The 26235-nt window shown below is 44.5% G+C and overlaps 1 protein-coding gene across 1 annotated transcript in view; it reads left to right on the plus strand.

Annotated features, from left to right (window-relative positions):
• Positions 1–7750: 7750 nt before the first annotated feature.
• The window catches only part of GATSL2 (GATS protein-like 2), a gene marked incomplete at its 5' end in the record, with an annotated part of 52915 nt that continues 34430 nt past the window's right edge, over positions 7751–26235 (plus strand). The window contains one exon of the mRNA XM_009873986.1: positions 7751–7821. Within this exon, the coding sequence (XP_009872288.1) occupies positions 7751–7821 (71 nt within the window). The remainder of the gene's footprint in view (positions 7822–26235) is intronic.

The raw sequence follows: 26235 nt of genomic DNA on the forward strand, positions 1-26235 counted from the left end.
GAGGAACTTGAAGTTGCCAAATTTGCATTATAAGAAAAACAGGAAAATGTTTCAAGTGAGAAGGAGCTCCTGTTATTGACTTTACAGCTGTGTTTCCCTAAAAAAAGTTTTCCATTCAGTTGAGGGGCAAAAATATTTAATCCATTTTGTTCATGTTCAACCAATATGCTGATGGGTTTGGGCTTAATTACTTTATGATAACAGGAAAGAGAACTAGTACTTCACAGGCACAATTAAGCCACAGCTCTGAGAGTTTGTGAGAATAACTAGATGAGCCGACCTAGTAATTCTCTGTTTCCTGTCTCTGGTGGTTAGAGCAGGGAGCAGACAAAGCAGCTAGTTCTATCAGCAGTTTGACACCTGAATTTTTTGCTTAGAATGAACCTAGAAAGTTCAAATAGTATTTGGGAAAGTAAAACCTAACCAAATGTGTTTCTTTCATCTCATTTCTCCCCTCCTCCAGCCCTCTCTGCTGCTTTACTGTGTTCCCTTCTTAAGCAGACAATAAAAATGAGCTTCCCAGGATGGGAAGAGACCAGCACTGTGCTGTGGCTGCAGAAGGGGAAGGTGGGGCCTGTCGTGGCTTACCAGTGCGATGGGATTGTTAAACCTGCTCCAACGGCAGCATTTGGAGTGTGTGAGACGTGAAGCCAGAGCGATAACCCTTGGGTGCCAGGGTGAGCGTAAGGGAGGGATGCGTGGCAGTCACATGTGCCCTGAAACACAGCCTGGTTTCAAAGGCCCGAGAAGAGAGTGTAGGAGTGGAAGCATGAGCATATACCTATTTAAATGCTGTTTTCTTCTCATTTTTTTTTTTTACCTTCAAGATTAGTGGAGGATCTTGTTCCCGTCTGCAACTCTGAATCATGACTGCTGGATTCTTCCATCCCCCTTTGCTGCACCAAGATAAACATACATTTCCAAAGCAGAAGGTATTAACCAGTGAAGATTCTTTATGGAATTAAGATTTGAGGGGCTCAGTTAGGTCAAAATGGAGTAGTGTTTTCCATGAAATGTTTGTTCCTGGCATCAAATTGTTGATTTCAATTAAAACTAAAAGGAAGCATTTCAACTTGAAAGTACAAGAAGTGTTTTCCTTGTTTTGATTTATCGAGATCTTGTTCCCTCAACTCTCTCTTGCTCCTTTTTGGGAAGTAAGATGTCTGGGAAGACAAAAAAAATTATGAATAAGAATTAGAGGTGAGATAATTCCCTTTTACATTTTTTTAAATTACTTCAGGAAAATTGAAGTCATTTTGCTGTAACTGAGGTTTTTTTTAGACGAAGAGCTGCTTCCTCTTCTGGATACCAGATGGGCTTTCAGATGCCTTGTATCCACCGGATCCTATGAACTTCAGTATCCATTCACCACTAAATATCCAGTAAGAACGCTAAAACGTAGAGAATAGTGCCCTGTGGTTGTGAAGTGAGGTGCAGATCTGCTGTAGGCTCCTCTCCTTGTGCTTTGCACCCTTATCGTTCCGGATGCTTACATGGTGCCTCGCAGTCTAGAGTCTCGAAGTGCAAGCGAGGCATTTGGAGGTAACTGGGTGACTTTTGTCAGCGTGTGGATGGAAGGACTCCTGCCAAGCACCTGGCACTTGCATCATCTGGGCACTGGCCAGAGCAGTCAAGTTCAGGTCCAGGCTTTTGTTTCAGCCCCATTCACTCATATAGGTGGTGAGTGGTGACGTTCCAAGTAAAAATTGCACTGCAGAGCTCACTTGAAATAATTTATGACCCAGGAATAAAAATCTGTGCTAAGAATAACTTTTAATTACATCAGGTCGGTAAATTATTCTACAGATTCATGCCCAGGACAAGTCTTGAGTGTAGAAGATGTGCTAACTTCTGTATATCCACACCTAAAGTCACTGGTTTCTGTATTGTTCTCACTGAGTTCATAAAAAAAAATCTCTGTATTTAGCTCCTTCAATGGACAAATAACAGATGAGTGCAGTAACACTTAAATGGTCTTAAAATGCGTTTTTGTTTCCTGCGGTCCATCTCTGCTGAGCATCACAGACTCTTTGCCTGTTGGTAGTCGTGCTGGGATGGGAAACCAGTGTTGTTCACATTCGTCATGTGGAATGGCTTAATGAGGGAGCTGCTGCACTTGGGTGGACTCAGACCTTTTCATCTCCCTTATGTAGTGTCCTTCAGTCAGCTACTTTCCACTTCATTCCAGCATTTAACATGCCTTAGTTTCTTTATGTGGTATATTTTCTTACGACTACTTTAGTGTAGTTTTGGCTTCTTGCTTCACATTTGGCAAGAATTTGTTTCTACACATAAGTTGAGATAAACCGATTTTTTCACAGAGTCTTCCTAAATACAGTGCTGGAAGTCTGTTAAAGAGGGGAGAATAAACCAGCCAAATTGCATGTTGCTTTCCGATGTTTTTTTCAAGAAGTATTAAAAAAATGCTGTCATGACAAATGAGGGAAAGATACATTTTAATATCCCAAGTAAAGTTGGTAAAGCAATACTGCAAACACAGTGCTTTGACTCGTGAAAGCATCATGAATTGAGCTCGCTAGTCATACAAAATAAACTCCCAAGTGTGTTCATAGAATCCTAAAAATATCTCCTGTGGTTATATTGCAGAATAACTCTTGGATATTGTAGCTTCGTTTAATCTACAGCTTGGGAAGTCTGGTCTGACCAAGTCCGACTTGAGGAAAATAGAAGTCGTATCAGAATTCCTAGGTGGTACTGTTTCAAGCTACTGCTAAACTTTCATTTGCAGCAGTAATTTGATTTGCATGGGCTTTTGTAGTCCGGATCAAATGGGACTATTCAAGACCTGAACCACAATTTGATACTGGTTTAATGAAGGCCAGCATGATAGATGCATAGCTGACTTTTTTTAAAATAATCCTTGTTTATTTTTGCCATGTGCCCTGGCTTTGTCAGTAAGCTTTGCTTCAGATCCAAGTGCCTCCACGTTTGTTTGTTTATTTATTTGCTTGCTTGCTTACTTACCATGTTGCAGGGTTTGCCTGTATTTTTGTGGTTTGTCTCGATTTCTTCAAATGGCTGATCGTTTTTCTATTATTCTACTCTTAGTTGTCTCCGAGCCTAAGTACAGGCTTAGATGACTTCCTCAGCTACACAAAAGTCACAAGGAGAGGGATTGACTGGAGGTTCTCCCTTTTAACTTTACACAATATAATCTGTAGCTTGAACTGTCATTATTATGGATTAGACAAGACCAATCCTGGTTATTGTGTTGGAAGTTTTGGCATAGTACGGGCTGCAGGACTTTCCTGAACTTATGTCTGTTCATGGATACTTGCTTTCCTTGGCCACGGTTCTGTTGGTTTTGTTCTGTGTTGGTTTTGAAAATGATTAACTTTCTGTAATGAACCAAACTGTGCTATCACAGTTTAGGCGGTCCCTGATTGTATTTGCTTATGTCTCCATCCCAGATCTCAGCACAACTAAGGCCTGGAAGGAATGTGGCTGCTGTCCTTTGACCGGTTCTATCAGTGCTGTGACATCTTTAGCGTTTCCCGTGGTGGGGACAGTCGTGCGGGGCTTGTTTAAACAGCTCATGTGAACAATAATGCTCCTTGTAGCTGGGTGGCAGCCTTCCAAGATCAGGCTGGAGAACAAAGTCCCTGCAAGAGAGGTGAGCCCTCCGCTTTCTGATCTGCGCAGTGAGTGGAAGGTCACCCCACACGTGTTGCAAAGGGCTTTTTTTGTCTTTGGAGTTCGCCTAAGCCGTGTTTTATCAGTCTCACCAAAAAGATGGCAAAGTGTTTTGGCTAACAAACAAATATGCTGTTTAGAAAACACCACCCATTTCACTGTTTGTAATTTTCAGTGTCATTTGACTGTATACTCTTGTAATTAGATGGTGTAAAGTACTTAACGTGTTACACGAATATGTCAAAACGCATTAACAGCACAAGTGTTCTTTACTGCTTTCGTAAATACGTTTCACAATATGTCATACTAGAATCCACCTCTTGTCGTTATTTATAAACTGCAAAGAAGTTAAGATCACCAAGAATTAGATGATTAGCATGAGACTGGCTTTCAGTACTAAGAATATATATTACCGTGGTAATGCGCAGAGTGAAGCATACCGATTCGTTGTCATCTAAAATGAGAAGACAGCCTGGAATAAAACCCAGCAAATTGTGGTTTTCATATTCACTTGGATCAACTTTCTGCTGCTGCTTCTTGATTGCAGTTCAATTCAACTGCTTCTCTGCAAACTTTCGGGTTCCCTCCAGACTTTGCATTTCATAGAATCATAGAATGGCATATTTGGAAGCCTTTTAGGCATTATGTTGCTTCGAATGGTATTTGGCCATAGTTTCTGATGTGTTGGGAGCCCAGCCCCACACCTGCTTCTGAGCAGGATCTTTTCCATAGAACCAACAGCTTTGCAACACTTTATCCTGCCAAGGCAACAATTAACTAAGTAGTTTCCTTATAAATGAGAAGATAGGACTTGTGACTTCCTCAAACACCATCACCTGTGCTGAACTTCCAAATGCGCTGTAGCGGTATTCCCACAAACGTGGGGTTTGTGTGTGACCCAGAACCCCTGGCAGTCGCCTTCATTCCAGTATCGTCACCCTTGTGATCCAGGCAGGCCTGGGGACCAGACGTCTCGAGGAGACACTTCTGGTGTGGACCTGCGAGTGAGGGACGCTTTCCTGCCTGCTTGCCTTGCCTGTGGAGACTTGAGTGCTGTTTGCAAACTGAGAGGATGCTGTTGCTGCGTCCTACACATGCTTTCCTGCACTGTGCAAGCTTGGGTATTACTTCCATACACAGCGTAAGCTTTGCAGTTTCAAGGATCTAATCTAATAATAGATTGGTCTACATTTGCTGCGTTGCCAGAAAAAGACATATGTTGTCAGGCAGTCGAAGTCAGCAACGGTGCTAAAGTGGAAATGTGCTGAAACATGAAGAAGGGAGAGATCCAGAAGAATCTATCCGAGGTTTGGCTATTAGGAAACTAGAAATACTGTCTCCTTACATACATACTTTCCACACGTACTTAGAGAAATGCTCTTCACCTGATGTCTCAAACTGTTTTAAGGGCAATTATTTTCCTTTCCTGGCTTTGGTGTGATTATAGAAGATGCTGTTGGCATTCAGCTTATCGAGAAGTGGTGTAAGAGGGAAGAGGCTGATTGGAATAACTTGAGTGGAAGAGGCATGTGTAGTACAGTGCGGGAGAGAAATAAGACGTTGAGTTCCCTCTGACACTGATGATTCAAGACACAATTTTTGAGTTGCACTCACAGAGGAATTAGATCTTTACATATCTGTGCTGAGGCATAGGTTTTAGGGTAAGGACTTGAGTCCTCAAGAAAAATTTTCCACGCCGTATTTTATCGTACAGTGTTTGCAATTCAGATTCAAATTGCTTTTAAATTCAGCTGGTTCTATGCTGCTGACCTTTTACAGAATTGCAGTGAGGTGAGGATTGGGCTTTGAGATGGTGTATGAAGGTGTGAGGGTTTGACATGCGTTCTGAGACAGCAATTACAGGATTTCATTTGTATGTGTCTCTTAAAAATCATCACTTCTAGGTGAGTGCTAAGAAAATGGCATCTATCACAATCATACTGTTTCTGTTAGGGTCAGTGTGTGCACGCAGACGTGTATTACTGTTCTGGAACAAAATTCCTTCATAAATGCTATCGCAGATTGGGAAAGATGTATTTCTTTAATATTAATCTTTCCTCCTTTAAGACCAAGTCAAACTTCTTCCTAGTCAGCATGTATGTGGCTTGGCCAGGTAGTAGTAGCAAAGAATTTTATTTCAGTGACTTTTCCAGGGAATTTATCCACCAAATAAATAATAAATGCTTGTATCTCGTGCGACCCACCTGGAGCAGCATTCCAGAAGTCCCTTTTTACCCAGCTTGGATCATCATTGTGCAGTTAAGAAGTGAGAGTAAAAAATTTGGGCTTCTACAGCTTTCTGCTTCTCTTGGCACTGTTCCTGGAGAGAGTTGAGTTAGTAAGTGGGACTGTCACAGTAGCTGTTACCAATGACACAAAATAATTAAGTTGTGGTTTCTGTTGTGGTGGGGCCACTTCTGTATTTTATAGTGATATGTCTGTGCTAGGAGGGAGAATGTCGTGCTTGATTGTTGTGACGGATGCTTCCAGGAAAACAGGATGGGTCTCTAAAGACAGGTTATCTAATACTTTCCATTTACATGAAATCGTGTTGGTTGCATGGCAGGTCGCTAATAGAGCTGCATGTTGTTTCTTTTCGTTTTTCTGATGAGGTGAGGAGGAGGGCAGCAGCCATCTCATTTTTCTCCCTGTTGTTTTTGGAAAGGATAGCTGCAATCTTCGTTCTTTTCAGCCAGTCAAAAGAATGCTCAAGCCAGGCTGATTCTCTAATCAAGGGAATGCTTCCATTATTTGATGACTTGAGCCACCAGTGTGGGATTCCTGGCTTTCAGAAGTCCTGAAGACTTTGGGACACGGATGCTCAGTAGTGCTGAGAAGTCCTGGTAGTCCCTGCTTGCTGAGTCCTGCTGACCTGTGCTCCATGCAGGAATTATACTGTGAATACACTGTGAAATTTGGGGGCCTTAAGAACAATCTTTCTTTTTCCAGTGTTTAAATACTTTCTGTAGGTTGCCTCAGATAAATCTGATACTATTACCGTGTAGCTGTGGAATCTTGCTCTTTAGGCCTTACAGACACAGGCTCTCCCTGTTGCACCCAGTTTAGCTTCCTAAAGGGAACAATTTCTCTTGTGGCTTGAGCGGCAAGGACAGTCTGTGTGCTCTGGTGTGTTTGTGGAGGGGCCAGGAGCCCCGCGTGGGTCGGGTTTGCTGGCCAGCACAGTGCTGATGCTCGACAAGTGTACGCTCTGCTGAAGGTGAACGTGAGCTTGCAAAATGTTGTGCGAGCTTTCCTGTTGTTGCTGGGGACCAAATGGATAGGAAAAAACCCAGCTTTTCAGCTATTTGTGGTGTTAAACATTGAAGCTGAGGCTTTTTCTGTTTGTGTGTCTACAGTGGAAGAATCTCATGTCACATTTGTTTTGTATCTTATGTTAGAGGTGACATTGTGCTCAGTGCTGAAGGAGATGAAGAGGCTGTGCTGCACGGAGCAGAGCAGAGGCAATAGGAGATTGAAAGGGGGGGAAACTCGACCTTGTGTTCATGTACTCGATGGCCACTACCACTTGCATCTTCACCTGGAGCTCCCCAGGGAAGGGGCAAGGACCAGCGAAGGGAGCTGGGGTGCTGTCTGCTGGTGGGAAAAGCCCCTGAAGCAGCAAGCAGAGATACTGGGCCTTGGTTGAGAGATTAGATGTCAAACCTTGACAAGAAACTCCAGCACAAACAGGGGAGTCGGGTTCATGTGTGAAGGAAGGCTTTTGGAGGGTGTTGGAGTGATCAGCTGGTGAGCAACGGCTTTTGCTCTGTGTCAGTGCAATACAGCAGGTCCTCAGCTGTGATGGGAAGCCTTAAGGGCTATGGTAATTAAGAAAAGTAACTAAGAACTAAGTCATAAAGATAATAAGTGTTTTACCAGCTCCGTTGTGCATAGGCAGGCAGCAGGGAATGTGGGTCATGCAGTGCGAGTGGCTGAGCTAGGAATAAAATCGAGGTCTGTTAATGCCTCAGGCCTCTCCGTAAACAACAGACCATGACTCTTTCCTCCAGCACAGCTTGAGTGGGAAAGGACCTCCGGTTTAGGTGAAAGACCAGGCTCCCCTCAATCATGTTCTCCTGTTGTTTGCCTTTGCCAGGTGCAAGTTCTTCAGCCTCACGGAAACCCCAGAGGACTACACCATCATTGTGGACGAAGAGGGCTTCCTAGGTAAGTGTCAGTGTGTGCCACTTCGGTATCCAACCTGGGGATGGAGGAGGAAGATATGTCACCTCTCACTGAGATTATAAACCACAGCATTTGTAAAACAGGTCTGTTTGTCAGTGCTGGTAGTACAGCTGTGAAAGGTGCTTTGATCACTTAAGCACACTGTCTCTGCTGCTGTGCTGTACAAGGCGTTTCACACATGGAATATGAATATATTTTAATGCTGCAAGAAGAGCACACACAGGGCTGAAAGAGCAGGTTAAATGTATTTGGAGAAGCAATGCCATCTGCATATCGTTGTATTAAAAGGAGCTGACCTCTGTCCCCCAGCCTGCACAAGCACACCACATCTTGTGTCTCCAGCTTGTTCATCCAACCTCTCTGTTTAAAAAGGAGCACTTGAAGATGAGCAGTTTGTATCGTCCCCACAGCCCTCACAACGCTGCGAGCTGCGGTCAGCTCCTTCGGCTCCTCATGGAAAGCTGTGACTTATTCCCCTTTCCTACACCCAGCTCTCTCCATACTAAATGTGCCACCTTTGCCCGTGGTGACTGAAGGTCTCTCTCGGCCTGTGTGTCAGAGGAGGTGGTTGGCACGTGCGTGGGAGCTGCAGACCCTTGGCATTGGGAGAGTGAGTGCTGACGGAGAGAATGGTTTGGCTTTCTGGATGGAAATAGTTTGTAATAACATTTATCGTGTGGGGAGGTTTTATTTGTAGTAATGCTATTGAGGTGGTGGAATGAGGAAATGTTGTGCAGCTATTAGTATTTTTGTTCCGTTGCTGCTTTTTGTGGTTGGAATTAAAAGTCTACACATTTTGCCGTTTGGAGAAAATTCATTAAAATATGAAAATAGGAGATTTCGTTTCTGAATAGGTATTAACTGTTGAGTAGCGACTTGTGACACTGTAATATTCAATGGGTTTGTAATATCCAAGCCCTAAGGAGGAAATTAGAAACTATACCATCTTTATTTAGTACAGAGTTAAAGTTTTATAATCAGTAGCATTGCTGAATTGTTCCCCTTTCTGTTTCAGGAGTGCTCCTAAACATATAACAGGGTAAATTATTACATTTTAGAACACTGCAATGATGTCTAAACATTTTCATAAAATAATCACTAGGTTGAGAGTAAGTGAACGGATCTTTACAGCTATGCTGCTGGTGATTTGGGAGTTGTGGGGCTTGACTGAAAGTGCATGTCACGTGTTCTAGTTTTGCTACCAAAAGAGGAGGTCACTTATGATTCTGCTGGCAGAATGTCCCTCATTGCGTTTGTTCAGGGAGCATATGCACAAGGATTTTATTACTACTGTCAGTAGTATCTGCTTTTTTATTATTGGTGGCAGCTGGGGAAAATTGATTCAAAATAGGTTTTGTTACGGTAGTAGGATGCAAAGCATCTCTCTGAGAGCTTCATTGTAAGATAGAAGTCACCAGAGGAGGAGGAGGAGCATTTTTCCAGAGGCTACAGCAGATGACAGAGCAAGGAACCTGGAGCTTCCCATTGTCTGCGATACTGAGCCAGGTTTTCCCTGCAGATTTGCCATGCCAGGGGCACGCTTGTCTCCAGCATCACATCTGTGATGTCCATGGCACTCGTTTCTCTGCCCAGTTGTCACAAGACAGATTATCCTCAGTTCAGTCACTGGTGGCAGATTTGGGTTGCAACCACCTCTGTACAGCCTCTAGCAGCTACGCTGCTATTTATCTCCCTGGAAATTATTCCAGCTGGAAACAACGGTAAGCTCAAGCAGTGGATTTTCCCCATCAGTAGTGGGGGATTATGTTGCATTGCATGTGCCACTGGTTTTACTTGGAGTAAATCCCAGGTCTGGCCAGACCCGTGTCCTCGAGGAGCTGCGTGTCCCAGTGGTGCCCCAGGTTATCTTGGTGAACCAGGCAGTGCTGCTGCACTTCAAAGCAGCAGTCCTCTCTGCTTGGACCCATTTGGCTCCGTTACATTGGCTCTTACAGGCACATGAATTTACTGCTGATGGTTCTGTTGGGCTTTGATTTTGGCAGTGTGTGACGTCCCTTTTTTCAACTACACTGCCTGCAGTTGGGGTGATAAAGCAGAACTTTGCAGAAGAAAAATCACCTTCCAGGCAACACAGGGAAACAAAGGAGCGTGCTAAGGCCATCCTCTGTTATGGCGTGGTGTGGAAGCCAGGTGCAAAACCTGCAGCACGGAGCTAGCAGCTTCATCCCCCTTTCTTTGGTTTTTGCTAGTATTTGATGGTCTGCTGGCAAGACTTGTACACTGCATCCTGCTAACTCTCCTAACACAACCCCTGTGCCCTTTGGGTTTGTGTCTAGCCCATGCTCTTCTTGCTGTATGGTCAGCACCACATCCAAAGCTTCCTCTCAGAGTTGGCCCTGACAATCTCCACTTACTCTCCATCCTTGTTCCTCATTTGCACATGCTGTGGTTCACGGTCTGGAGGAATTCAGGATCTGCCATCCAGGATGCCTTGTAACAGTCAAAGGGCTCTGCCTCACTCCCTGCTTCCCCTCACAGTCTGGCTATAAATGTCTCAGGAGGATGATTCTCACTTGGCCTTTGTATAGTGTATAATCAGCCTGTGGGCTTGAACAGAATGAAAATCTGTAAGAATTGCAGCATCCCACCTTCTTGCAAAACAGCACCAATCATGTCTGCCTCGAGTGCATCAGCTGCTTCTTGACCTGACTAGTGGAGTGCCTGGTTCAGCTGGCAGCTGAGGCAGCAAGTCCAGCAGCAAATAACTTTTTTCTTCTCCAGGTAGCTTTGGTTCTTGCAGTGCTTAACAAACTCAGTGTAAGTCCTTGAAAGGTGGGCTTTTTTTCTGCCTGGAAAAGGGGGACCTTTCTTTCTTAGGCACGTGTATGATTTTTTCCTGCAGCAGCAGCGAGAAGATGGTCCTGTTAGAGCTGGTGTCTGTCATGTTAGCCAGGCCCCTTCTCCTGCCTGTCACAAACACCACTGAAGGGAAAGGAGTAAACTGGAGAAACACGGGCGCTTTCAGCAATCCTTGAGGTTAACACTTCAAACATACTGACATGCAGTAATCGTTCTTAACTGTGTTGTCAAAAAATAATCCTCAGGCTTGTTTCTCTGGGAGTAGCAAGTGAGTTGGGCTGGTAAAGAAGTAATTATTTCTTCTCCCCAGAAAATGTCTGCAGTGCAAAGCCATAACCTGCTTAAGCATTCATCGTGCTAGAAGGGAACAGCTACAGCCTAATTCTTTGCTTTAATTCCCCGGTGGTGAGGTAGGGATTATATCTGCACAGAACCTTGTTTGTGCCAGTGGCTGGTTCTTGGGCTTTGGGCTGTTGGTGAGGAAGAATTTTATTCAGCACAGGGGAACAATGCACAGAAAGCTCTTTTCCTGGCTGATACCGAGATGAATTAGCAGAAGGAGTTTGGCCGTGCGCCCTCCTGTGTGAAGACGAGTGCCTCAGCTACTGGGGTGCTTGGACAGCCATGGAAAATCCTTGCATTTATCCCCTGCTGTGCGGCCAGCGCGTGGCAGAAGAGTCGAGCGGCTGCTGCTCCCTGCAATGTAGGAATATTTGTTTGTGTTTGGTTTGCTTTTTTCCCAAAGGTTTGGCTGATTGTAGGAGCTGCCTGTGTGAGGTACCCCTATGCTCCCTGCACACTGTCCCTCCTTTGACAGGGCAGCAAGGACAGGCTCCCTCCATCTATGGGCAGCTGCACCAGCAGAGCGTTTAGCCTGTGGTCTCACTGGTCCCAGTTGTCTCCATTCATCCAAAGTTTCAGCTCTCCCGCACTGAAACGAAAGCACATGCCAGCACACCTGGAGAAAGCCATGCTCTCGGAATCCCTGTTTATGTGCACCGGGAAGCAGTTGCTGACATTACAGTTCTGACCTGGAGATGCCATCTGAATAAAATAATGGGCTTTGGGGGTAGCAGCATTCCTCCAGTGGCACTCCCAGCAGCTGTCACACTGCACCTTCTGTACTGTACATGCAGAGAGCCTTTTATGGGAGGGAAAGGGGCAGTTTGGGTATTTCTTCTATTTGTTTGTCCCTTTTCTGTTCCTATTTTCTCCAGCTGGTTTGTTTGAAGTCCTGTTCATCCTTTTTTCTTTTGGAAGTCTGGTGCTAGGTTTAGCAATAGCTCTGCTTGGGTAGCTTTCAGTGAAACACCATCTATCTAACGTCCCATTTACAGCACTTCTCTAATTGCACAGCACTGTGAATGGAAGAGCTAGCGCTCTCCATCAACCACCTTTATTCTCTACAAGCCTAATGAAGGCAGAGCCCATCCAGTGTCATCTCGGAAAGTTGGTCCAGTTGCATGGAGGTGAGAGATGTCTACTGTTTACCCTCAGGTATTTCTTTGTTTCATTTATCTTGTGCATCCACTTGAAACAAAGCCAAAATGTTGGATAAGAGCCTTCCCAGAATCGCCACCACTGGGACTTGGCCATGTGCTAAAGGAAAAGGAGCTCCTCTGTGCTATCATTTCTATGGCAAGATGGTCTCTCTGCACCTAGAAGGCAACAACTTCTGCTTTTTGAGTTTCTTCCCTATTTATAATGGAAAGAGGAGTCTCCCTTTTTGAGACCTCTTGCGGGCAGCAGAGTTTGAAGGCTTCTTTCTCCATTTGGGGCACAACCCCTAGCCTGTTGCTGCCCCAGCCTAGGCTCCTCTGTGATCCTGGCAGCTGCTGAGTTGCTCCATGAACATCTGCATAAACAGGATTGTGACAGTCTGTCACCCAGGTGGAACTGTCCTGAAGCTGGAGGATTGTAAAAGCAATGCGTTGCTGCTGTTTTCAAGGTGAGATCACTGCCTTCCCAGCCTTGGCACTCAGTCGGTGTCGCTCGCACGCAGCCTTTCTCTGTAGGCAGCAAACTTAAAAGATACCAGAGAAGAGGAGAAGAAATCAAATGCTGGGTCAAAGGAGACCGGGAAACGTCTCTTCTTCTGGTGCAGGTGTGTGAACACGGAGCAGGACTCTCAGTCTCCTCACGCTGAGGTTCATCTGCAAGATGGAGGTGACAGTCCTTCCTTTAACCTTCTTTGGCTGCCTACTATGGCTAGTAACTTCTCTAAGGCCAGAAATCTCTTCATTTACACAGTTCCCTGAATGAGGAGAGTCCTAATCTCAGTTCATACCTCAATAAAGTGCCCAGTACGTTAAGAATAATGGAACTACTTGAAAAATCTCAACTAGTTAGAGTGGCAGAGAGATTTTGTCAGAATTCATAAAATGTTGACCTCATTCTAATAAACAGAAAGGGTAAAAGGAAAAAACCCCCTTGCTGGCAGTGCTGTGTTTCGATAACCATCATCCTCAGACAACCTGTTCCCTATCTGACCTTGGATTCGGGACCATCACATGCTTTAGTACCACATTGAGTCCCTTTTTCAATAACATCAGAGTGGTAAATTGCTTTCAGTGCCCTGTCTCTCATCCTTTATATAAAATGGGCAAGAAATTAGCTTATTTATAAGTGCAAGCGCAGAATCCATCTAGCTGGGAGCAGTCTGTAACTTTATTTAAAGATACAGAGGGAAGCAAGCTAATAAATGCATCTGATTTTTTTTTTACTATTTCTTCTATAACTATTTCTCCTTTATTTTTTTTATTGCCCAGTGACTAGGCCTTTGTATATTAGGCACAGTGGCTTAATTTGCTTGCTGACATTTATAGCACTGAATTCCTTGCCCTGGACCGCCAGGAGAGCCTGCTGGTTGCTAGGCAGAAGGTGTTTTTCTCTGTTAAACACGTGCACAAACGTTCTCTTTTAGATCTCTGTATTGGCCAGACTACACCGTGCCTGTGGTTTTCAGGTTTTTTAAGGAATGTGGTATTAATGACCTAAATTCAAATTAAAAACACGAGGATTTGGCTACTGGCTAATTGGAAATACGTGCTTGGTTGGGGAGGTTTTTCCTGCAATGCATATATGCTGATATAGATCAATAAACATGTTGGGGAGCTGTGATTACCTGGGATTTCTGCCCTCTCCTGAGAGGCAGCTTTTGGGGGAAGGGAGGGAAGATGAGAAATATTTAATATTCCAAGGTCTCGTCTATGTCACCTAGGGAAAGGAGCACTTCAGCTTCTCCTCAGAGCACAGATGTGAGTGGGTTTGCAAATCTTAATAGCAGATATTAATCCTTATATTTTAACCTGCCATGTAAAATCTTTTAGTTTGGTTTCTCTGCTTGCTCCTATTTAAAGAAATACTGTATAAATAATACCTATTTTTCGCTGTTTCCTCAGGCAGATGGGTGTGTATCAATACCTATTTTTGTTTCGCAGCCTGTGGTGAGAAACCCCAGACATCTCTTCCTGAAACACTTGAGTGGCCGTGACTTCCTCCTTTAAATTTATTACATCTTGGCTGCTTCCTAGCACTTTCCAACGTCTGGGCTAGATGAGCAGATAGATATGGGGCTCCCTCTTATCAACTCACTCTGCAGGACCTAAAAAAACGTTTCTGACTGAATTCACTGAAATTTTAAGTTAGACTCTGAAAGCAAGATGCAGCTCCACGGAGAAGTAGCCGCCTTGCTTATTTGTTTCACTAGAGAGCATTTGACCATCTACTTGCTGTTCCACCAGTGAGTTTCTGGTTGGTGTGGGCTTTTTTCTTCAGGCTGTGCTTAAGGGGACTTTGTGGGTTTCGTTGTTTGCCTGTGTGTGAAGCCAACCACCATCTGCCACCTTGGTGGAGACGCGGCAGGATGGCTAACTGGCTGCTCCGCGGCAGGGAAGTGACAAGGCTGAGTACGCTCGGTAAGACCTTTTGAAGCGTTTGTGTAGAGTAAGTGCTGGCAGGACTGTAATTGGTGATCTTTCCCTGGTTTTCAAGTGAATTTTGAACGGAGCACCCTGTGAGAAATGAGCAAGTGCCCCCGTCACAAGTTGAGAAGTACAGGGAGAGCTTGAGGGATGAATGATATGGCAGAGAAATGAACGCCTCTTCCCCACGCCGAAAGCATTCAGCCCTCAGTTCCCAAAGTTTGCTAGCTGTTAACCTACTTAAAAGTTTCAAGCCATACTTTTCTCAGGTTCATGACCTGACAAGGAAGTGGATTTCCTCTGCTTTGGCATCTCATAAACGCTGTGACCTTAGTCTGGAAATGGTGAGACCGTAATAACCTTTCAAAAAAACAGTCTGTCATCACCTGCAAACAGAGAAAACATTTCTTTTGTGGTAATCCCTTGCAAAATGCCAGCACACAGCCCTCCTGGGGGTCGGTCTCTGAGTAGATCAGTCAGATTTTCTCTTCGGTACAGGAGGCAGAGGCCTCCATGTCTCAGATTTCCCAAGGATCAGCAGTCGTTTGTCAAGAGGAGAAAATTTCAGTCCCTGGCAGGCTTGGAAGATCTTCCTGGTGAATTGAAGAGGGAAAGCCAAACAGTTGAATTCCTCGTATGTAACTCTGGGAATGCAGAATGGTGCATGTGTTTGACTCCAAACTAACAGTTCTCTTTTGAGAGGAACGAGGGGGAGGCTCAATGCTTTGAGCTAATTCTTGTGCCTTTAAACCAAGAGGGGACCTTCTTAACTTTGCGTGCAGTATTAAGCTGATGGTGACACTCTGGCCGACCGTCATCTTTGGGCTTTTGGCCCGACAGTCACAGGAAGTCTCTTTTGAGTTCATGGAAGGGCTGCTGTTGAGCAGAGGAGCCTTTCTCAAGTGAGCAGCTTTGCTGCTACAGTCTCAAGGTGAGTGGCCGGGGAGTGAGAGCAGCTGATGAAGTTCCCAGGTCTGCTGCAGGCTTTTCTGTTTGACCTTGGACAAGTCTCTCATTGTGTGTCAGGTTCCTCATCTGAAAAATAGGGATAATCCTATTAAATCACCTCATAACAGGCCTTATAAAGATTAATTAGTAAACATGTGGAAAGGCTTTGCTAATTTAACAGGCAGAGCCATGATAACTAATAATTGAGGTAGTTTCTGTCCCACAGAATTCACTCTTACAATGGGAATGCTTGCAGATCTACTGAATAAATCATCTCTAAAGCAGAACAGATTGGAGATTATGGTGGAAAAAAATACCCTTTTGTGAAAAAAAATTGCATAATCTTTTTAAAATCTCATATCTTAGTACTTAATCTTGCACAGGATTAAGTCTCACAACCTCAAGGTTACAGTCATAGCACGGTTAGAAATTTAGTGGCTCCATCTTCAAGTCTTGTTTGAAATGCAATTATTTGCTCTGCTCTGTCACTCTGGTGAGATAGTGTCTGAAGTGTGATTTTCAAAAAAAGAAGAAGAAAGGGATTCCTTGTGCTGTTTTGTTTGAAAATACAGAAGGAATAGGAAATGTGGATCCGACTGCATCAGTTCCTTTTTTTGATCTTCTTTTATTTCTGTGTTTTTTGCATCCCTTTGCCGGCAGTAACCGGAGCCCTCAGCGTTGCCTGGGCTAGGTCCTCCCCGCCCCCCGGCTTGCAGATTCTGCACGCGAAGCCTTTGCCAAGAGTTTGTGAAGCACAGGGAAAGTTTTGTCAGGAAGTGGGAAATCTGCTGATTTCTGCAGTTCCTGTCCCCTGATTACCAGAGTCCTCGGTGCTTTCAGCCTTGGGAGCCCGTTTGCTCGTGAAGCAGCGCGTGGGTGAGGAGAGGCTGGCCCTGAGCGATGCTTTCCTGGCTGGGAGCAAAAAGCTGTGGCCAACTGGTTGGGAAGGACCCAGCTCTTGGTCATGGCACAGAGAGGTCAGTCCTGTGCAGGACAGACAGACCCGTATCCGTGCTCTGAACACGTCTTGAGCCAAACTTCATTTTAGTCTTCATAGTCTTCACCATAGTCTTCATTTTTTATCACTAAAGAAAAAAGAAACCCAAACAATTTCTTCTCCCTTCTTCCCTCTTTCTGAGCAAACACCAGCTTTTGAAGCTTGGATCTGGTTTTGATTTACCAGGTTTGCTCATTATTAGTGGTGCATTATCCTGTGAAGAGGAAGGAAGAGAACAGCCTGATTTCCTGAGAGCGGGCTGGAGCCTAACCTGGATTTGTCTTCCTAACCCGGTTCTCCAGTGAGAGTGGACATAATGATTATTTTTGGAGCCTACCTTACCATGTTCCACATTTTTAGCCAAACATAATAACGATGCTTTGTTTTTGGAGTGTATTCATATTTCTTGTCTTATGATACCCCCGTGAAGTAAGAATTATTTTTTCTCTCCCACGTATGAGGAGACTGATAAAAAGCAGACCAAATGACTTTTTTCGAATCACATACACACTTTGTGGCACAGATGACATTTTGACTTAAATACAAGCCCAAATTGACATCTGCTTGTTTTCACTTCAAAATTGAGCTTTACCTGCTACTATATTCCAAAGACTTGAACATCTATTTTAAGATACTACTGTAAAACCACAGATGTCCAGTGATCCCAGTGAGTTGCTTACGTGCTCCCAGCCGGGTGAGAAGTGTGCTAATGCGTTAGAACAACTTCTGCTTTACTCCTTGACTTCCTTGTGCGATGCCATTTATGACTAAATCAGTGTCTGGCCACCTCCTTGCTCTTCGACTGTTTCTGTTAGTCTGAGTTTTTTGTTTCTCACACAGAAATCATAAGGAGGAAACTAAGAAAGGAGCCGCCATACGCATATTTGCTAAATGGACATCTTTGTGCGTTTCACATGGCTGCACCCATCTCATTGGAAACACATTCCTCCTTTTTGTTTAATTTTTAAAAAGTCACTGTAAAAGTATAACCAGCTTAGTTTTTAGATTGCTGTCCAAGTTTAAAGTTACAAGGGTTGCAAGAGGAGAAGTAATTGATTGAAAATGAGACGAAAGCAGAGGTTTCTGCACAGGCAGTTCCTGTTACGGGTCCTTGATTGCTCTCTTAGTGGACACTTGTGCTGAAGGTCTTTCCTTGGGAGGTGCTGATTATTTAAGGGGCGAGAAGGCAGTGCCTGTACATACATATATGGATTTGCAAGTTCCTGGTCTCTAAGGACTGCCGCATCAACCTCTCAGCAAAGACTGGTGGTGTGTTATCCTGTGGCTTGATAGAAACGGATGGTTGCATGCCCTGGTTAGCTGTTTAGTCCCTTGGAAAGCAGAGGAGCTACTTGTCGGAGGCAGGATTTCAGAGCTGGGCTATGTGTTTGTACAGCTTCATTTAATTCCAAGTTACCCTTGGGTTATTTAATTTCCTGACAGCTGGAAAAACAGTGTTCTCAGATAACAATGGCCTCTAATTAGGCAATGTGCCTAAAATGGTAGAATGTTTTATTTGACCATGGCACTGATATTTTGTATGCAGCCTACAGATGAGCAAGTTGCATTTCCAGCCTCCCTTGGCAGGGCTGTGTCTATCTTGTGATACTCGGTGCATAATGCTAAAGGCATGCCCGCTCTTCTGCCCCTGTGGTTAAAATGATTCTCATCTTTTTGGACTGTGTCATCGGTAAATCTGTCTTTCAGCTGTAACCACCTTCCAGAAGTATGTTTTATCAGCAGAGCAAGACTAACAGGACTTGCACAGCTGAGGCTGCGGAGTGTTTGAGAGACACGCAGGTGACTAGAAAGCGTCTGAGATTCTCCTGCAGTTGAGGATTGTAGCTTCTTGGGGGTTATATTACACTGCGGAGCTGCCCGTATGTCACTTCTATGGCTCGTGCACTTAGTGCACCATCAGAGAGTGATAGAAATAAACACACAAGTCAACTGTTCTTCCAAATCATTTATCCAATTTGGAAAGGATGTTAGCATCAGGTTATGTTAATTAGATCCTGACTGATGATTTGTGCTTATGGCAGCTTTATGCATTGAGCTGTACAAATTGATGATCTCTGAATTCCCTCCTGTGACAGCAGGAAGTGGTTTGTTGGGAGTCCTTCCCCTCGTTTAATACTTAGATTTCCCTTGAAGTCTTGAGTCTAAAAGAAAATAGACAATTTTTTTTTTTTTTGCACTGTTTTACTCCCTATTTTTCTTTCCAGAGCTCACAATCTTGACAGTTTCCACACCAAATACTCATCATTGCAGAGGTTTAACCTCTTTCTTCAAGGTCCTCCTCATACAACCATGATGCAAAATTGCAGTTCTGATACACTGGATTCCTACTTAAAAGTCTTGCAACCCGAATTAGGGAGGTGTTTGCTCATCTGCAGCCAGAGTTTCCCACTGCCTTTCAGTTGAACAGTCTTTACATGCACATCCTGTACCTCTGACCAGAGGGCTCTTTGAAGGTTTCTGGTGTGGATCCTGTGTACCCATTTGCTTTTAAGTGGCTGATACCCTGCTTAGACAGGGTAGTATGATGAAAGAGTGATTACTGCATCAATCCCAGTGTATAACAACAGTGAGAACTTATTGTCTGTATTAATCTGGACATACCCAGTTCTGCTGAGATGCTGATCTGTTTGAAAAAACTGGGGATGTCAGCTCGGATTGACTTGTGGCTGCATGAGCAATGCCCGTGGGTTGTCCTTTGCGTAGGATCTGCAAGGATAGAAGATGAGCGAGAAAGTTTGTATTCTTCCTTCCCTGCTACAGTTCCCTTCCAGTCAGCAACCAAGGGATTCCTAAATTACATTACCCTATTTAATAGCTATCAGTATACCAATGTCCCCATATAAACACGTCCCCGGTTTTGCTTTGTTCTGTCCATTTTCTTTTGGGTTTGTTCTTCCTGGGATTGCCATCACTGTGTTCTGCTGAAACATTCTCATGTTTATTTTATGAGGCTTACTGATCCCTCTTCAGTTCCAACTTCCCTACTTCCACATTTATTGAATTTTTCAAGTTGGAATGAACCGTATCTCGGCAGTCACAGCCAGCATTTATTGTTTGGGTTGGTTTTGGAGTACATGAAATTGAAGAGTTTCCTAAGATGTGAGAGGTGAATTCTCAAGGGCTGGAGGTGTCAGCAGCCCTGGACTTGTGGCTGTCGTGCCCTTAGAGGGTCCCCAACAAGCTGATTTCTTTATCTTTGTATCTTGCACATTGCTGAGCAGATTGTAAATGCTAAATAAATGATAATCTCGGGAGTCCTGCTGCAGTAACTGTGTCTGCGAGGTATTTGCTTCACAGTTGTTTTTCTCTTCTGCTTCCCTGGGCTTGGGTAAGATGTTTATTTACTGAAACACTTTGAGCTGAACTTGTGTAACCAAAGAGTTGCCAATTTATATATATATAATGCCTGTGTGTAGCTATGTGTCTGTACCTATATTTGTATATGTATATATTTATTCAGAGGTGCAGAAAGGGATTAAGTGAAAGCATTTTTAGCTGTTCTTTTTCAGAAACTTGTCCTTAAACTGTAGCTTAAAACTGAAAAGTATATTGGATTTTCAAGATTTAATCTATCTAGTGAAAGCATCTGCCAGGACTCAGCGATCCAGGACCAAACCAAGGTTTTCTTTAGGTGGTGAATTAAATAGGCAGCTCACACAGACACAGGCATCCATAGCTGAGGCAGAGGAGGGTATCCTCAGGAGCTGGATGACAGGTTGTGTCCTGGGATCTCTGAGTACTGCTGTCATACAGCTGAAATCCCCAGTGATAGTAGGTTTTAGATTTGGTGAATAATTTAAAAAAAAAAAAAATTTAAAAGTTGGAACTGAGCCTTTGGAGCTGTGGGCTGAGGGTTTATATGGGTCAGCGTGGGGATGAGCCTCTGGTGGATGTCTGTTTTGGCATTTCAAGCTGTGAGCAAAAAAAAACAAAACAGCCTCTTGAACAAGCTCTCTGCTGTTTGCAGCAGACAGGAGTGCCTGCTCTGATGGATGTTTACCATGTCTCTTCATGCTCTAAACAGAGAAGAGATCATTTTCCCCCCAGACAAATTCATTTTTAGAATTTGTATAAACAAATTCTTGACCTAGATGAATACTCCCAACGTGCCACAATGTGCCTGGTTTTAGTGGCTTGTATGTACCTTTACAAGGAAATGTATTTATGTGTCCGAGAATCAAGGCCAATCCATGCCAGCTTCTCAGATTGCCTCCCAGTTGGATGAAAGGAAACCACAGACTGAAACCAGTTTGCTTTCAAAAGTACAACCTGTGTCTCATAAACATGAAGTTCAAAGGAACTGCAGAGTACACTTCACCAACCCCAAAGAAAAACACTTTCCAGAACAGGAGGTGTAATAGCAACCCTCTTCGTGGAGCAATGGCTGCACCTTTAAGGCTTGTACACCTGCTTAATTTTAAGCATGTTAAGCTGCGACTTAAGGAGCCGCTCGCGTGCTGACGGTGGCTTAAACATCCGAAAGATCAGGACCCTTCATGTACTGCCCCGTAGAAGAAGTGAGGGAAGGCAAGGCCGTCGGAGGGAGCCCCGCTCTTGGCGGTGGGAGAAAGGAGGGCATCGGCGGAGGTTTTACTCCCTAAAAGCCTCGCTATATGGTTGTATCCCACTTGGGTTCCGTGACACGGGGAGCTGATGGTGTGTTCTGGTGCAAAAGGGTGGCTTCTGAGCAGGGCTCCTCAGTGCAGGGCGGCTCTAACGGCACCGCGCTGTTTCTGACGGTGTTTGTCACTGCTTCTCAGTCCTTCCCCAGCTGCTTCAAAAATTCTCTCCAGCTGAAAAGCTTCTGAAGGGAAATTTAGTACGGGAAAAAGAGCCTGTTCTATAGAGATTCCTGTGGTTGAGTTTGGTATGTTTTTTGCTGGGTTGTTCTAGGTGGGGACACTTTTGTTGTTGGTTTTGATTAGTTGGGCTACTGACGTAGGGTGCAGCTGGCTTACTTGTTGAAAATAGAAAGACGGTGCTTAAAAAGCACTTGGTGGAAAATTGGGAAAAGGAAAAGAATTAGATACTCCTTTTTATCTGCTCCTTTTCATGCTTTTGATTTTTTTCTGCTTTTTGTTTTTTCCTCTAGTGAGCTCGAGGCAGCCGGGCTCTGGTCCATAACCAGGTTTCCCAGCCTCTGCTGTGGCATAAATAATAACAGTAATGTGGTCCAGGAAGCAAAAAACTGGAAGACTTTTGTGTGTTTGGCAAGTATTTTTTTCCAAGCAGCCTTTGCAGCTAGAAGGTCCTAGGTGACAGGAAAGGTTTTGAATAAAGAGCAGAAGGCACTTATTTCCGAGGTAAGCAGAAGGCAAAGAACAATTGCGAACAATTTCCCATATAGGAAAGGGCTGCCTTGATGAACTGTATGTTAGTGAAGTGGACAGAGTCTCTGTTGCTAGATAATGACAATACACTTAATTTCTACAGTGCGCAGATGTTGTTTTTCTCCCAGCTTCTTTCTTCAGTTCTTTAACAATTTGACTACCGGGAGGGATTTGTGGATTGCAGTGTAGGATTGATTTGGCCTTTTTCCATTGAGACAAGTGAAATGAGGCAGCCCCTTGTCAATATAAGTCTAATTTGACCTGATCTTCTCTGGTCTGGTGAAGTAGTAGAATAAGAGCTGGAGCTGCTGATGCACGTTGGGTGGGTGTCTGGCGTGACTACCGAAAACGTGTAGTGCTTAGCGGGGTGGGGAGCACTTGATAAAGAGAAGGCCCTTGTACTCAGAAATGCCAGAGAGAAATTGTGTGGAAAATTCTTTCAACTAATGGTCTGAAAAATATTCTGCAAAGGCTATTTTCTACCCTTACTTCTAATTACATCTTAAACATTAATAGCCTGAACAACTGGAGAATCACACACACTAATGTCACAGTTCACTTGGAGCAATTTGTTTTGTAAGATAATGAACTGTGTCAGCAAAAGTTTAAGACTTGTTATAGGTGGGACTATACAGTACAGCCTTCCAATAACTTTGCCCAGTGTTTCCCATTAAAATGCTCCGGGCTTTTGCCCTATTCTCTGCTAGATTTGGTCACCTGGAGTGAGATTCTCTATGCCACAGGACCTGACTTTCTCAGTATTTTTTATTTAAGCCATTTTCAGGAGTATCTTGGAAGGAAATACTGCAAAATCAAAAAGAGGACCATTCTAGTTGGCATTGGGTTTGTGTGCGAGCAGAAATTGGCCAGCCAGACCACTCTTTTCCTCCTGCTGCCCATGAGGACGCGGATGGCAGCAGGTACCCGTCCCACTCGCCAGCAAAAGGTGTCTTTCCTTCCGCACCAGCCCTGGGCAGTGGACGAGGCTGGCTGCAGTTGCGGTGTGTACGGCAGCAGGTCTGAATGGGCTGACTACAACATGAGTGTGTTCAGAACACGATGAAGCTGTGATGCAACTGCAGTTTTTCAGCAGTATTCAGTCCCCAAGCTGGTAGTTGTACTGGTTTTGTTTCTAAACATTTTATTTTAACTATTACTAGAAGTGCCTGGGGTTATTAGAAAGGCTGATGCCAAAACTCAGTTTGCCTGTGATAATTTACCGCCTCTTGCGTCTGCGTCCTGAGGCGGGCGCTCAGTTGCATCACTACAGGCTGCTGCCTTGAGATCCAGTCCCTGAGTGCCCAGAGCTCCTGCTTTGGGGGTCGGTGTGGCTCAGGGATGCAGGCAGCTGCACCCCTCCCCGCTGCTGGAAGCTGGGGACTAAATAAAGAAAATGGCAGGGAAAGAAAGCTTAGTTTGGGGATACAATTGTGTCCCTAGCTGTGATAACAGTTTGGCAGCGTCCTACCTTCAGAGCACTCACTATTGCACCACTTCAAGCAATGTTTTTATGTGTGAGCTGAACCCTTGGTAAGTGGGAGTGGTTGGTGTAAAGCAGGCTCTGGGATGGTGGTGGTTTCTGAGAAGCTATCTGCAAGGACCCACTGCTTCCAGCACTGGGTGCGAAATGGATATTTAATCGCCACCGAGATCGGTGGGACTTGGACACAGACGTTCATATTTTACTTGATTTCCAGCGTTGTTGCAGGATGAGCTGTCCCACTGGCACTGACTGGAGCTGTGAGGGGTGATCCCTGACCATTGAGGAGTATATTGCTTTCCAAGCAGAAGTCATAGCCCCCAAAGTCCAGGCTGTCACGGCATCTGGTATAAATTGTCCCTATGTAGAAACTCTGCAGGGAACGTCCAGCTGTACTGAGAAGAAGGATCATTCTTTTCATGCATAGGGAAGTTATGAAAGGTTAATGAGTGATAAATAAGTAGTTAATTGATGTTTAACTCGAGACCAGCAGATCAAGAGATTGCTTTTACCGGTGTGAAGGACCATCTGTGCCACACATGGGAGAGATGGAGCTGCAGCAACCCAGCATTTTGGCTTTTCTTGCTCTTTCATCTTCAGGATCAATTGGGAGTCCTGGGAGTGGAGAGTCATCTCTGCCTGCGTCTGGTTCAGAAGAAGTCCAGATTTGTTTACCCTAAGGAAGAGGTCATGCGAGTCCAACACAGACACAACGGCTTTGTTCTGTGGGACGCTTCGCTTGTATGCTTTCTTTCATACCATGCTGTCCCATGGCTTTTCGCAACAACAACAGGGCACAGTAGAGCTGAAAAAGTTAGCTGTCCTTTTGTTTATATTTTTAGGACCCAAGATTGGTGGGTCCCATTCTGATTCGTACAAATTGGAGTTTTGCTGTGTCAGGGTGGGACTTCGGGGAGGATAGCCTGAAGGCAAGAGCCTGAGCCCAAGGGTGTGCTGAGCAGTGAGGTTGCTGGTTGGGCTGTGTGCCCGGCTGCCCACAAACCGACCAGCTCAGGAGGAGAGAGTAAAGCTGGGGAGCAGTGTTTAGTCGGCACCACTTTGTAAGCCTCCTTCTTTGGGACATCCATCATCTCTCTCAATCAGTTCTTCCAGAACTTGTGTTTATATGAAGATGCCTGGTTTATTTCTTTGCTCAAGAGCTTGTGCTGAGCTTCTGCTAAGCCCCGTCATGAGACTTTCTTCTGGTTTTGATTCCCTGCAATGCACAGAGAAGTTCCACTTCACACTTCTCAGATTATGTCTGCAGAAATGAATTTAAGCTATTCTTGTCTATACTTATCTTCTTTACTCTCCTAATGTTTCTCATGCTGTGAAAGCAGCCAGAATGCATTTTTGCTTACGTCCATTGTCTCTCTGTGTTAGGTTGAAATGTAAACTCATGGGGGCAAGAAACATCTTTTTGAAATGAGAGCAAAGCCCTTCAGAGCACTGTCCTCCTCTCTGATCCGCTTGGTTCACGTAAAGCAATCAGTAAAATATTATGTATAAACCTCTATATAAGCTTATATATAAAAACTTACATTAGAAATGTACGTGGTAAAAACATTTAAACCAAAAGTGCATGTTAAATGAAATCTCTCCCTGCTGGTGAGACACACTGAAGATGACTGCTTTTGTGCTTGCTCTGTTCATTTTTTTAATTAGCCCCCCACCTTCCTACACAGGGTTTCGCTTTCCCCGAGCTGTTGTCTCCTGCAGGGTTAGCAGGTGGAAGCCAAGCCGCTGCTGCCTGCTCAGGAATCTGCCTTCATCGCCACCCTTTGGCTCTGTACCTTGTTTGGCTTGAGGCTCTCCAGAAGCTCAAAAAGTGACGGTGAGGTTGAACCATCGCTTTGGGAGAAGGAAGCGGTGGCTCTGACTGCAGCAGAGGGGTGAAGCTGCTGACTGCTCCCAGCCGAGCCGCGCTCGCTGAGCTCCGGCCGGGTTCAGGTCCTAGGGGGGCAGCTCGCTTGCCCGGGGTGCCCACGCTGACCACTTCCCTGCACCCTTAAATGGCTCTTGCTTTGGCAGAGTTTAGGTGAGCACTGTTTACCTTTTTTCTTTCATGCAGACCAATCTGTAAACCTTTCAACTGGCATTATTTTCCAAACTCTTAGCACTTTTCTCCCTCCTTTTAAACATTTGCTTTTCTGTTGATGAGGATTTGCAGTAATGCAATTATCTCTTGCAGCATCTCAGGAGAGAGTAAACACTCTGTGGAGAAGTTCTTTTTTTATAAGTAATCTTTTTTTTCCCCTAATTAGAATGGAAAGCAACACTTTACTAATCTTTTAAAACTGTCAGCTTAATTCTGTGTTTGTTACCAGTGTAACCTCTTGTCTCTGTAGCATTCTGGGCGATTTGCAAGCTGGGAGATGTTAATAGATACTTTGCTCGGCACAAGTCGACGGAGGCCACTAGCTTGATGAAACGCCAGTTCTCCTGACCCAGCCCAGGCAGGTTCTGGCATACCTGGAGTTGTAGGGATGTTAATGCAATCTGAGAGATGCTTCTAGTAGTTTGTGTCATGAGCTGTGGCAATACATTTAATCAATAGGCTATTAAAGAGGCAGCAAGCACTCTGTCACTGGGTGATTTCAAATAATGGATTAAATAGAACAGAGAATGATCTAGGGCTAACTGGCCCTGCCATAGATGGGCTCTGTTATGCCTGAAGATCTTTCAGCTCTGTTTTTTTTTATTGTCTCCATGGTGTGTATTACAGGTGTATGCAGCTCTCGTCACACAAAGGGAGCGGAGTAGCATTGCATACTACATAAATGTAGGAAGGGGTGATCTGTGCCTTGCAGATTTAGTTGTAAAAGCCAGACAAGGAACAAGGAACAGAGCATATTATCCCAGACTTAGAGATGGAGA

The sequence above is a fragment of the Apaloderma vittatum genome, unplaced genomic scaffold, assembly GCF_000703405.1.
Source record: "Apaloderma vittatum isolate BGI_N311 unplaced genomic scaffold, ASM70340v1 scaffold14857, whole genome shotgun sequence".
Lineage (NCBI taxonomy): Eukaryota > Metazoa > Chordata > Aves > Trogoniformes > Trogonidae > Apaloderma > Apaloderma vittatum.